The sequence below is a fragment of the Echiichthys vipera genome (genome assembly GCF_963691815.1).
Source record: "Echiichthys vipera genome assembly, chromosome: 16".
Taxonomy (NCBI): Eukaryota; Metazoa; Chordata; class Actinopteri; order Perciformes; family Trachinidae; genus Echiichthys; species Echiichthys vipera.
The window spans coordinates 6,136,226-6,150,693 of record NC_139841.1 but is presented as its reverse complement, the minus strand read 5'-3'; the positions used below and the strand labels follow the sequence as shown (position 1 = coordinate 6,150,693).

General features: G+C 43.6%; 1 protein-coding gene across 1 annotated transcript in view; it reads right to left on the bottom strand.

Annotated features, from left to right (window-relative positions):
* Positions 1–5,666: 5,666 nt before the first annotated feature.
* The window catches only part of sowahb (sosondowah ankyrin repeat domain family member B), an 11,573-nt gene continuing 2,771 nt past the window's right edge, over positions 5,667–14,468 (bottom strand). Inside the window, exons 2-5 of the mRNA XM_083929672.1 lie at positions 13,501–13,740; positions 12,387–12,778; positions 11,138–11,325; positions 5,667–8,900 (exon numbers count right to left, since the gene is read on the bottom strand). Coding sequence (XP_083785798.1) covers positions 8,441–8,900; positions 11,138–11,325; positions 12,387–12,778; positions 13,501–13,740 — 1,280 coding nt within the window. The 3' untranslated portion in view covers positions 5,667–8,440. The remainder of the gene's footprint in view (positions 8,901–11,137; positions 11,326–12,386; positions 12,779–13,500; positions 13,741–14,468) is intronic.

Genomic DNA, 14,468 nt, shown 5'->3' with positions numbered 1-14,468 from the left:
GTTTACATTTTAGTTAGGTTTACCCAGCAGAATACAGTTTCAGTCAGTCAAGGGTCACAATATACTAAACGAGTCGGTACGTGTTGCACAGACACAACTCCAATGGGGTCATCGTGTCGCTCTGTCTGCTAACATGTTAGCCACAATCCCTTTACAAGTCTATGATGCTGTGTATCAGAATCAGAGGTAGGAGTAAATCACGAGTCCCAGGTTACTGTGGTGAGAGTGGAGTCCCTGCTATAAGTCAAGTCATCGAGGTCCTGATCTAGACCAGTTTCCACATTTAAATCAGTTCAAAGTTGAGTTTTCTTTTCAGGTTTGCGTGCATTGCACTAAATGGGACTCAACCTGCTGTCTTGTCAAGGACAGGGTTCCTACACGTTCTCCAATTCAAAACTCCAGACTTTTCCAGACTCACATTTCCAGATTTTTCGGTCAATATAAAACATCAGAACACCAACTGTTAGATATTTATTATGTCCATAAATGATTTTTAAATCCCACTTTTAACATGTATGTTCAATTCTGACCAAGAAATTCCAAGACATTTTTACCTACGTATTGTAGCTCATATAAGTGAATGAACTCCAAACCGAGACATGTTCAACGCACAGCATTTTATTCAAGCCAAATGCTAAAAATGGTAAATGAATAACTGTAACCTGTAACACTACAGAAGTAACAATAGGGATGGACAATTACCAAGAACTACAGAAGAAAACACGTCTGCTACTGTAAATAAATATTATAAATAAAATGTAGACGGCACGTATGGAATAAAGCTTGGTTAGTTTCATATCATCTAAAGGTCGGCTGTGTTAGTAAACTTGTTTTGATTTATAGATATTAATATATTAGATTTTAGAAAGTGAGATAATAGTCTGAAAACAACACAAACATTATTCCAAACTCTTTTCCCTTTTTCCAAACTGATCCAGACCTGGAAATGACTCTTAATTAAATTCCAGACTTCTCCATACTGCGGAGGAACCCGGCCTGCAAGGACCTGCTTTTCACTTCAGGGGCCTCCATCTGAGAACAGTTTGGTTAGATGTGATTAGGACTAGAATTCTATAGACTCAGTCACAATGGGTGTTTACCATAACTTAGGAAGTGAATCTGAGGATGACAATAGTCACTCTTATGACTTACTCACATTGGGCTCACTTCTTAAACTGTGAAAATGAACTGTTCCCCTTTTCTGGAAACTCCCTGACAGGGTGTCTGCAGGCTCTTAAAAAGTATTAAAAGGTGATAATTGAGAACCCAAACTGTTCAAATGTCTTAAACCATTTTATCCATAATAATAATAATAATAATATCTATATACAGTAAGTCTGTGAATGTTCTCATGTGTCCAGGTCATCGTTATCCCCAAAGCAATTTCAGTCAGAAGCAACTGGAATTGGTTATTTGTCTAGAAAGACGCTTCACCTCTCATCCAAGAGGCTTCATTAGTTCATGTACGCATCTGACCAGACTGGGACTGGACCAGGACCAGGAACAGGTTGGGACTAGACCAGGACCAGGACCAGGAACTGGCTGGGACTGGTCCAACTAGCTGGTGTGGAGATCCAGGTATTTAACCTCTCACAAGGCCGATGATGTCACTGGAACCCTTTGTGCTCCAAGTGCCAACGACCGATGTTAGAGTGACAGACGTTGGGAAGTTGGTTTGGCCTTGTGAGAGGTTAAATACCTGGATCTCCGCAGCAGATGGTTGGACCAGTCCCAGCCTGGTCCTGGTCCTGGTCCTGGTCCTGGTCCTGGACAGGTCCCAGTCTGGTCAGATGCGTACATGAACTGATGAAGCCTCTTGGATGAGAGGTGAAACATCTTCCTAGACAAATAACCAAGTCCAGTTGCTTTTGACTGAAATTGCTTTGGGGGTATATAGAGTATTTATCCAGCAATCTTGCTCACAATGGCAACGTCATCCTTCCTTTTAACAGGCAGCACCGTCTTAGAGACCTGGCTCTATGGTGGATGTACGTCTGTTTAACCACCTCCTTGGCACTAAATCAACCAAACAGGTTTCAGAAACAAAATGTAACCTCTCAATACAAAGGTAAGGTAAAGTCTCAAGCCATGAATACCAGGTCAAAGTTGAGTCTTGAGTTAGTCCAGCTAGTCTCAAGTCCTCAGATTTGGGACTCGGGTCCCCCTCCTCAGGAGTGTTTTTTTTTTTTTTACTTTGCTCAGTCATCCAGATAACAAGAAATAACATTTCTAAAGTGAGACAGACAAGCAGACAAGCCCATTCAGAAGCTACAGTCACACTGGCTGCTCTGTGAGGCAGTGCTAACATGCGGTTAAACATGTTTCAAATGTTAACCATGTTAGCTTAGTATCAGCATGTTTACGTTTGCTAAACACAGCCGAGGCTGATGGGATAGTCCTTAGTTCTGCAGGTTTTTAGTCGTTGAAATTGTTGACCTGATGATGTTAAAGGGAAGGAGGAGATCAGTCATGTATTACAAGTCATCCTCAATCTTTAAAGTTATATATGTTTTAAAAACTCTTTATTAATTTCTGCTTTGTGTTTTACATGAACAGCTATTGCAAATCAATGCAATTTGCCAAAACGACAGGTGAAAAATGAACTAAAAGTAGGTAAAATAAAACAATAAAAATAATAAATAAATAAAGGGGGGGGGGGGGGGTCACTCTGGTTGCATCCTTCACCACTGTCCGTTGGGTCTGCTGAGTGTTTGACTCGTCTTTTTTCATGTACACAGTCCATTTATGCCACCGTTGGTCCAAGGTCTCTGCTATCATCCTGAGACAGAAGGTCCGTCTTTCCATCAAGTAGATTTCCTCCACAACATCCAGCCCCTGCTCTGCGCTTGGAGGGTCACTTCTCAACCAGTTTCTTGTTACGGCCTTTTTACATGCCAATATCAAGATTTTGAGTCCTTACCTTTTGAATAGTACCCTCTGGAGTCAAACCCAGTCAAACCCAGGTACAGAGTCCAGGGGTCCCTGGGTAACATATAGAATCTGGTTCCAGAGTCTGAACCACCCGGTCCCAGAACCCCTGCAGTTTCACACATGACCAAAAAACATGCGAGTGATTGGCGCTCATCCACCCACACTGTCTCCAACATGGCTGCTGTTCACCTATTGGTTTATTTTTGATGTGTGGAGTGATGAAAAAAACAATTAAGTTCTCCCGTCCATCTTTTAGAGCTGGTGTAGGTTTGTTGAGTTCTGCACACATAGACTGTCCGGGGGGTTGTCCGGGCCTGGATAGTTGGGGTAGTCTCTGTGGCGGCGTACCCTGTAACCGTGGGCTTGGACTCTTGGTGGGAATGGCCCCATTAGGATGGTGTTTCCTCACTCAGTCTATGTGTGTGTGTGTGTGTGTGTGGGGGGGGGGGGGGGTGGTATGTATCGGTGTAGTGTGTGTGTATGTGTGTGTGTGTACACGATTGAAGGAGTTGGGATGTCAAGGTTTTTTTAATTTGGGCTGCACTTTTATATGTATGAAGGGTGCTGTATAAATGAAGCTGATTTGATAAGATTTGTTGCGTTGCCCAGAAATACATTTGAGTGTCTGTGGCGACATTCTCGCGTAAAATTCAAATGCAGCGCTCTATTACTGACTCTGTTTACGTCAGTCAGCAGTGGTTGGTCTGTCCAGGTGGAGCCAAAGTGTATGCTGCATTGATTGTAATCGGGAACTCGGAAACAAAAAACGAATCGAAGGAGGAAAGGAAGTGTGGGAGGTTAGGCCCAGAGGCTCCCCTGCAGTTACAGCTTACTGCCAAAGAGGCCGCTAGACACAACGTATCTCAAATCTGACGGATTATAATATATCATTCATAGCATCTAAGTACAAAAGGTACCTGGTAGAAAATAACATGGCTTCACAATGTTCAGCTCTTCAGAATTCATATAGGCCTAATGATTCATGACTCATGACTCAGTTTTTGTTTTTTAATCTACATTTGCGAAGTCACTACAACTCTGTGTTTTTTTATCAAAGTGGGGTGCTGTGTGTACATTAATGAGGAAAAAAATCAACTTAAATGATTAAACAAAGCAAATTAAAAAGGAGTGAAACGTTTAAGGGCGTCTGGATACTTTCTGTAGCCACTGTAGCCTATCGAGTTTCTGGATTCTGGTAAACATTATCCATTCAAAAGAACAAAAGCTATTATACTAAAAATGTTAGGTAACTCAATATGCAACAGGTCTAACTGGCTGTTTGAGAATGTACACACTGGAAACACTGAGCATGATCAAACAGAAACTCACGCACACACATCTATACTTGTGAGACTCTAATGACATAACCCTTAACCTAAATCAGATTCTAAACTGAACCTCAAAACCAGGCCCCAACTCTTAAACAGCCCTTTAAAAAAGTTATGACGGGGTAAAATCATCTCAATCTCTAAATCTATAACTGGTTCTCACAATAGAAAAGCAAAAATACACACACACACACACACACACACACACACACACACACACACACACACACACACACACACACACACACACACACACACACACACACACACACACACACACACACACACACACACACACACACACACACACACACACACACACACACACACACACACACACACACACACACACACACACACACACACACACACACACACACACACACACACACACACACACACACACACACACACACACACACACACACACACACAGGGTCATGAGCAAACATGTCTTCCAGTCTACATTATTTCTCCACACACAAACATACTCAACATGTTGTTGCATGTTCCAAAACCACCATTAACAGGATACACTGGTGTAACTGCTGGGTGGACCCACATCCATATGTCACTGAGGCGGTGTGCACGTACTTGCACTTCTTTACAGTGCACAGTACAGAAACCAACTACTACTTCTATGGTTTATACCAGTCCCACCCAGCCCCACGTTTCTGTCAGTTCACACACATTTGAGAACAAAAAACACAACAATTTTATTTTGGAATAAAAAGCATCTTAGTACAGTGTAATCTAAAAGAATAAAGCTCTTAACAAGGTCAGTCTACAAGACAGGGCATTAATGCAGGACCCCCCTCAGTTGATGCTCAGTTAGGGAGCACATTCACACACATTTGCAGTTAATCCAATCATGTGCAATCAATTGCCACTAAGTGTTTCTGCTTTCTTTCTACGAGAGAGGCCGAACGACCATCCCAGTCCATTCTGTCAGATATGATGCGAAGATGTCAAATACATTTGTATAAAAATACAACAGCTCCAACTGTGACACACATTTGATGTTCAGTGAGTGGGAATAATGCACATGCTGACGAACATCAAATTACAGTAAACATCAGATCACAATCATTTACAAAGCAAACACAGCAGGTTTATCCTGGTGGTGAGTGATAGAGGACAATACTAGTGTGTTGACATGTTTTACACCATTAACTACAAATCCAGTACAACAACATCACAAGCTATGGCTTCAGAAATTAAAGCATCGTTTCAAAACAAGTTGTCTCCTATTTGTGTAGCTTGTCCATCCGTTCTTTCATTACATTTTACTCACCAAGTTAAAGGAATAGTTTGACATTTTGGGAAATGTCAGAGTGAGATACATTGACTGTATCAAATAGATCGATGTAGCTACCGTGAAGACCTCCTTGGTTCGAGGAGTTTGGCATTTTGGGGTCGTGTCTAGATGGTAATCAAAGAGTTGATTTAAGAGATTAAGTTAGGTGTGCAGCTTAAATAGTTTCAGTTTATTCTAGGTGGCTGGGAGCGAGTCTCGCAGGACTTGTGCTAAGGCTAGCCTTTTAGGCACGACCGCATTTTGGCCATAGCCATCTTGTTTTTGACCATATTTGGCGAGAGGGCAGTGTTGTTTAAATGGCAATGTGCTAAGCTAAACGCTAAAGAGGTAAAGTGCCAGTCATCCGGCGACTATTGCCAGTGGTTGAGCAGGGGACCCCGGCTGCTGGCGCCTCTATTATGTGAACTGTCTGTGTCGCAGTGTAAAGGAGCTGGTTTAAATTTGGCTGTTTCTAAAGTTGCTAGTTAACATTAGCTTGTTGTTTGTTAGCAATGTGCAACCAAATGCAGCAGAAGTGTTTTTTCAAGGATACCTTTAATGAAGTTAGAACAAGTCCTGAGACTTTTAACACAACACCCCAGAACAGGTTGAATGCTATTTTAACGTACACACTGCCGTGGATAAACATTACTAAGGCTCTATCCTGTTGCCAGCATAGCAACCTGGTGAAACTAGTGATTGAGACAATAAACTCACAATGAAAATGTTTACAGAGGTGTGAGAAGTAGGTTCATTTTCTCATTGACTTCTATACAATCAGACTTCTTTTTGCAACCACTGGAATCCTGACATCAGAAAAAACAAAATTGTCACATTGTGGTTGTATACATAGGGTTAAATACTGGTCTGTTTGTTGTGGTAATTACACTTACTATTTAGTTTGCATAAGGATTATCATGTTGTATGTTTGACTAACCTGGAGGTTTGTTTACAGCGTCTCAGTTCATCTCACTGCTTGTGTTTCTCATCCGTGAAGATTACTTTTCAGTGATGTCAGCACATTCCCTCATCTCAGCTAGTGAGAACAATGCAAGCACTGACAGGAAAGGACAAAACTACCAAAATAAGACCCAAGTTGTAAAAAAAACACAATTATCTTTTAAATCACCCCACCAAATGAAAACACCCGTGATTCAGTGCCAGCAAAAAGTGAAGCTTTACAAAAGTGGTGCCTATTGCAGTGTCATTTGTTTTTATTGAAGAGGTGTTCATGATATACCTCCCTAAACGGAATTTCACTGCGAGTTAGTTTTCACAAGCTAACTGAAACTAAAGGCTGCACAGAATGAAGAAAATCAGCCATGAAATCTGACGGATCCTTTGGAAACAATATGAGGAATGTAAAGTACACATTATCAAAGAGCGTATGTGTTAAAAAACAGCAGAATCATCTCTGTTGCGGACTGTCTTTGTCTCCTGTGAGTGAATCACAGCTTCAGACTGAGACTGGAGCTCACGTTGCCCTGCGGCTCATACACTCTCACGACAATCTGCAAGTACTTGCAAATCACCTGTCGCTTTAAGCTATCACGTGTCTCAGATCTAGCAGTCTTATTCAAACAATCATTGGCATTCATATCCAGTGGAACCAAACGCTCATGTGCAGAAACTAACTGCTCCTTGTTATTGCAATTATTTGGACTGAGCTCAAGGTTTGGGGCTGAAAGAGGGGGAATCCTTTTTAATTAAGGCTTTGGGCGGTGTGTAGGCTGTTAAAGTGAAATTACATGGTCTTTTTCTTCTCTCACATACATCAAATAAGCCATCGAGACATTTTTTTTTGTATAAAAACTATTAACGGAGAAATCCGGGAGAGTCGCTAACAGGCTAACACTGATTAGCTTGGGGCAGTACGGTGAAGGCATTCAAAAGTCTTTTTTAACCACTAATACTGCTCAAAATAACAGCAAACCTCTGCAGCAGCATGAGAAGATTCTCTACACAAAAAACAAAGCACCAATGGGCTCCTTCCTTTGGGATTGACTTTGGTAATCCACTTGAATGGACTTTACTATGAGAGGAGCTGGTACAGGGGCCAGTAGGTAAGTCTTTAAAACACTCTTTTAATAAACTTTGGGTTCACTAACTACGTTGTTGGTGCTTTGTTTTCTGTGTAGGGACTCTTCTCATCCTACTGCAGAGGATTTGTGTTATTTTCAGCAGTATTAGTGGTTTAAAAAGACGTTTTAATGCCTTCACCGTACATTTAACTACATGCTAATGTCAGGGAAAGCTGACAAAGTATTGACACCATAGTATGCCGTGTTGACCCCCACACATCCAGCAGGTCTGATCTAGCATCTACCCATCAAGACTCCTTAAAGCTGATGCTACACTAATGGCTAAACTAGAGGAGCTAGCAATGGCTAAATATGCGTGGACTGTATATTGAGTTATTCAGATTGTGGCAACATTTGAAATACAATAGGTCATTGTTAAGCTGTATTTTCTGTGTATGTGTTGGAATATAAAAGTAAATATCTACAGGGTTTCATACCAGGTACCATGTCAGAGGTCCAATTCCTTTTTAATGGCAGTGAGAGGTGTTATCCTTGGTCCAGCAGTGAGACACTGTCACACCTAAGCGGTTTAGTTTGATCCAATCCAACCCTGGTGTTGTTGCCCAGAACAAAGAATGTCCCTGAGTCCTGGTCGAAAGCAGTTAAAACTGTAGTGGTGTGTGTACTTAGTAACACAACCATGTATTATTTGTCCTTTGGTTCAGTCCAAATGAACCGGACTACAGGTGTGAGAGCATCAGGACTCCTGTTGGGGGTATCTGCCAGTGGAAAGCTGGAGTGGCAGGTGGACAGTAAACCAATCAGCTTTCAGAAATGAAATCAAACTGAATCCAATGAGGTTCTCAAACGGAGGAGTCAGACTGATGTCCGTGAAACCGTAGCAGTGACTTGTGTTTGAGGAACGCTGCGATCGACGATGACCTTTTAACCCTTGTTGTGCCCGACATGGTGTGGGGCCTCTCTCCCGAGGAAGCGGAGGAGAGGTGATGGCGCCGCCGCCGGCGGGGCTGCTGACGCTGTTCCCAGCCAGGGTCTTCTCTCCCGACTCCTCCCTCACCTCCTCCAGCAGGCCGCGAAGGAGCTCCCAGCAGCTCAAAGTCATCCGACGGCGTGCTGCGGCTCAGGTACTGCCAGGGCTTCTTTCCCGCCGTGTCCCTCAGCTTCACGTCTGCCTTGAACTTGTTAACCAGCAACCGCATTATGTTCCTGTGGCCGTGGATGGCGGCAATATGGAGAGGTGTGTGGCCGCATGTTGACTTGGCATTCACGTCAAAGGTCAAACCAGCCTTTTGAACTCCATACCTAAAACCATGGCCAGAGAGAGCGGATCAGTGCTTGGTCACATAAAGTAGTTAAGCATATGTACATTTCATTTCCCCCCACACAGCGATTTACTACATACGCCTGATTATTTAAGTGCATTTTGACGCTGTAAGGAATTTGTCAGTTTTTGTCTGCACACTTGAAATCAACTTAGCAGTAAACATGAGAAAACAAGAACTTCTGACAGCAGTTCATGCCAGCTAAAGTGGTGCTGGTTCCCTTTAGCTACTTGTTGGTATGTTCATGACATGAAATATCTCACCAGCCACTGACTGGGTTGTCATGACATTAAGCACAAACAGTCATAGTCCCCAGAGGAGGAATTTGTTGAGCTTCTGACAACAACAGTCCCACTTGTCCACCACTTAAACTCATGACAGGATACCTCTAAAAGTCAGCCTCAGCTCTAAGATTTATGCTAATGCATCATTCTAAAGGTTACATCAGCATGTTAACATTTAACTGCAACGGTACATGTCCATAGGGGGGGTTTTGGATGTGAGTAGTCGCCACGCTTTCCAGCATTGGACACTAGATGGGTGTGCCAACAACCAAACTAACAAAACAGGCTACTCCCACCGACAAACGCGATGGCTGCACCTCATTGGACGAATTGTCTCACTCATTGGCTGTCTGCTCCCAGCAAGAAATAAGCAATGAACCTCTCACTCACTCATTGTCAACTGCTTATCCAGGGTTGGGTCGCGGGGGCAACAGCTCCAGCAGAGGACACCAAAACTTCCCTTTCCCGGGCCACATTAACCAGCTCTAACTGGGGGATCCCGAGGCGTTCCCAGGCCAGTGTGGAGATATAATCTCTCCACCTGGTCCTGGATCTTCCCCAAGGACTCCTCCCAGCTGGACGTGCCTGGAACACCTCCCTAGGGAGGCGCCCAGGGTTAATCCTTACCAGATGATCCTGAACCACCTCAACTGGCTCCTTTCAACGCAAAGGAGCAGCCGCTCTACTCTGAGTTCCTCACAGCAATGCAGTTGTCTTCTTTTTAAATCGACAGCACTTAGTTTAAAAGATTTTGGGGAGTTTTGAGAGGCGGTGAATCACGCTGGACGCACCTGATTTGCATAAAGTAGCCTGGACCTCAACTGTATGCTAATCTAACTCAACCCGGAGCATCCTGAATGTATTGCATGGCTGCTTACAAAGACAATTAATGGGAAGCGTGGAAATGACAGACCCTATGGGCATGTAGCATAACCACTAATATACTGGTATTAATATTAGCAGGTGAGCTCAAAGCACAGCTGAGCCTGCATACAGCTAATCCTTACAGTGAAAACCAACCGACCGCAGTGTGCCACGAAACAATTTTGACTTACTTAATTTTCTGACACAAGTGGAAAAAATAATGTTGTGTAAAAGTGGCAACCTTGAAATAGAAAAAGTGATGCAGACGGGGATCAGAAAGTTTAATCTTCACCAGATGTGGACAAAGACACATCAGAGGCTGGGTTTGTTTGCTCAGCCCCTTTCTGTTATTTCCCTCCGGTCTCTCCTTTCCACTGTTGTGTCTGTACCTTTATGAAGTCAGAGAAATCTCAGGGGAAAATGCAGATTTGTCGCTCATATTTAAACATCTTATACTTTTCCTCTACATTTAACCTCATATACCTCATATACTGTATATTTGACTACGAGTTTATTGTTCACTGTTGATTGTTTTTTTTATACCTTCTGTATTTATTTAGCTAAGAGTTTATTGTGTTTTTGTAAGCTGCTGGAAATTCAATTTCCTTGCGGGAGTCATCCCAAAGGATCAATAAAGAGAAGTCTAAGTCTAAAGTCTATCTTCAAGTCCCATGGACCCGCCTTGGGTCCTGGGGAGAAGGAATGTGATCAGAAAAGTTCATGACAATGATGAAACTGTGTCCAGCACACACAAACATCTAAACTCAGTCACACCTATACGCACACACAAGTGGAAATCTGGGCCTAATGGTGACACGAGGAAACAGAGGTCAGAAAAGTCATCAGAGGCGGTGCTCTAGGGACCATGTATATCCCAAACTACGTTTCATGACATGTTCACCAACAGCAAGACGACAGTAACAGTAAGACTGAAGTGTTGAAGCAACATACCACCCTCGGGAGTTCAGATAACATTAATTACAGCTCACTCTAGTTTCAGAATGCTCCGTGAACCAGACCTTCCTGTTTTACAGCGGAAACCTGACGAAGCTAACTGTGAGCTGCGTACCATAAGGTGTTGAGGACTCTGTGGTCACCGTGTTTTGCAATCCAGTGCAGCACAGTGAAGCCGGAGATGAAGTCCTGTCTGTTGAGCAGCGAGGAGTCCTCTCTGAACAGGCCGTAGATGTCAGGCCAGGCACCCGCCGCCCCCTTCACCAGCCAGGCGTGCTCCCTGGGCTCCAGAGGAACCAGGGACTGATAACAGAGGCAAACAACAACGTCATCTATGTCCTTCAAGTGTTATCAGAGCTTATTTCTTTGTTTCATTGTTGGGTCTCTGGAAATCCTGAATAAGTCACAAAGTGTGGTCCAGACCTTCTCTATATGTAAAGTGTCTTGAGATAACTTTTGTTATGATTTGGCAAAAAAGAGTTAATGTTTCAGGTTTGTTAGCAAGAAATCTCAAAAAGTTAAGACCGCTATTTTTAGTTGTCAATCTAAGTGTGCATAAGTCAGATGGCTAGGTTTCTTTTTTTTGTTTGTTTTTTACATATTTATCAAAATAATGCACCAGGGTTTCAATTAGTCTTCACACAAAAAGGAGCTCTGAAATTTGCTAAATTATTATTTAAAATCAGGAACTATCTGACCAAAGAACAAGTAAACAAGATCATATGGGGTATGGCCAGACCGCCTCTGATACTCCACAGTTTCAATCTTTTTTGGGCTGAATTTGATTATTTAAAGTGTGAAGAACTGTGAAGAAAAAGAGGCTTTAAAATGTGAAAAATCCCAACAGCAGATACTTCCATACACAGCGTGCCCTGACTCAGTTGGCTCTTGTTGGAGAAAAATATGCTATGATATCTGTAAAATTAGGGTTTACATGAGTGAGTGGAGAGATGGCTGTCTCCTCTTAAATGTGTGTACAAGGGTTTGTTTTCTTATGCTGGTGTCATAACAGATAACAGGACCTTGGGCCCCGCTCTCTGTCTATAACACTCACTGTGTCTCATTTTTGGTTATGAATATGATGATGCAACATGCTCTACCAAGATGTTTCTCTGGTCACATTTATGTATTAAACCATATATTCTTGTAAGGACAACTGAGGCTCTTCAGGTTATTTTCTCTATTCATCATCTGGAAGGGTCGCTGATAAGCACAAGTATTCTTCATGAGTTCTTATTATCGTTAGGTCCCTTTAATTCCCATAAATCCCTGTTAATTCCTGTGGAAAGTTTCCACCTTCAATATTCCTGGAATTTTGCAACCTTAATGTACAGAACCCATTTTACAAATCAGTGCAGTCTCACCTGCCTACTGGGGCCCACGTGGGGAGCAGTGGAGGAGGCGGTGGGAGAGCTCCTCCTCCCTCCTCTCTCCTCGACACCCTCGGCCAGTTCGGCGAGGCTGTGGCAGCGAGGCGGCGTGGAACAGGACGACAGCGAGGAGGATGACACGTTGTAGCGTAGGCTGAGCGAGGAGGAGATCATGTGAAGGCGGTTCAGCCGGGCCGCCTCACTTCCTCCTCCTACCCTTGCGTCCTCCTGGAGGAGCTGGTCGAGATCGGCTCCCAGGCTGCGGCACATCCTGCTCCTCAACTGGCTGCTGAGCCGCCTGGCGACTGGCGCGCGCATCCGCAGTGGCGGCGAAGACGTAGAACCATCACTGGACTCTGCCTCCTCTCGGTCGTCATAGAGGTCACCTGCAGGGTGGAGTAAAGGCATCAGTACGCTTTAACTAGGGACTGCGAGAGGTCATCTCAACGACATGACTGTAACACGACAGCCTCGACATCTAGTCTGTGTGTGTGTGTGTGTGTGTGTGTGTGTGTGTGTGTGTGTGTGTGTGTGTGTGTGTGTGTGTGTGTGTGTGTGTGTGTGTGTGTAGTCCCGTCCTGCTGGTTGTCTCTCATAGATGTCAATTTGTCTTGGTTTTGTGACTACCTCTGTTGCCAACATAAAGCTGCAGTACGTAAAAAGCAAAAAATTGCTAGAATTGGAAGCAGAGTGCGGCTTCATGCAGCTCTCCCTCTCCTCCCTGTCCTGAGCCAATAGAAACCCTCTCTCTCTCTGAAATGACCTGTGGTTGGCCAAAGTCTCCCTGCACGAGATGGATGTTCTAAAGTCTGAAAACAGAACCAAGAGGAGTAGCAGAAGCCTAGTTTTCTCTCAGAACACTTGAATTACAATATGACGAAAGATTATGGATTTGTTTTGCCCCAAAACGACAAAAATGACCCCCAGGAAAAGGGCTCATTTATGCTCTCTTCACGTATAAAATAGATAGGTTTGGTTCATTTCAAGCAATATAACTGTCACTGCCTACTGTCTACCTTCACGCACCCTTTACGTTGATATAAATGTTCATAGAAAAGATCATTAAAAGGACACACATCAACTGAGTGCTACAGACTTTAGCTCTGACCTGTGGAGAGGTGCCATGGCACCACACCGGCCGCAGACTTCTGGTTGTCGTGGAGATGGTCAGTGGAGAGATGGAGCGGTGACAAACGAGCTGAGGGCTCCCGGTCGTCATGGATATGGCCTGTAGAATGATGCCACGGCGCCGTTGTTTTACTGTTGTCACGATGCGTTACAGACTCCATCTTTTTCTCTTGTGCTCGCTGCAGCACCTCCTGGATTTGAGACCTGTCCCCAGTCTCACCTGTGGATACAGCAGAGTGTGTTTTCAGCCAGAACTCCACATGTTCAGCTATCAATCCAAAATACTTTAGCTGGAGCTTTTTAGAGTGTGTGTGAGTGTGAGTGTGTGAGTGTGTGAGTGTGTGTGTGTGTGTGTGTGTGTGTGTGTGTGTGTGTGTGTGTGTGTGTGCGTGTGTGTGTGTGAGTGTGTGAGAGAAGGTGTGTGTTTGTGTTCATGCTGACAATGGGAGTGGCTAAAAACACCCTTTCAAAATAAGATTTTCGGGTCAAAACGCTCCGTTGAAATAAAACAGACACAACGGCCGATCATGTGAACAGTGAAGATTTTCTTTAGTTAGACACCTCTTTATCGTTAAGAAAGAGGTAAAATGACCATTATGTTTTTAAAAAAAAAAACTCATATGTTCGGGGAACACGCCACTGCAGCGTTGTAGAAACACAAGACTTGGACCCGGAAATCATATTTTGAAAGGGTGTTACGTCACAACTGAATAGTCGGATCACATGAAGGCAAATAACTTCCAAACATATTCACAGACTGGCACAACATGTTGTGGAAAGGTTAGTCATGAGCCAAAGAACAGCTGATTAACTTTTTACAGGGTTCCTACACATTTTCCATTTCAAAATCAAATCAGACTCAAATCTAGTAAGGATGCCCCCTGGGCACCTCCCTAGGAAGGTGTTCCAGGCCCGTCCAGCTGGGAGGAGGCCTCGGGGAAGACCCAG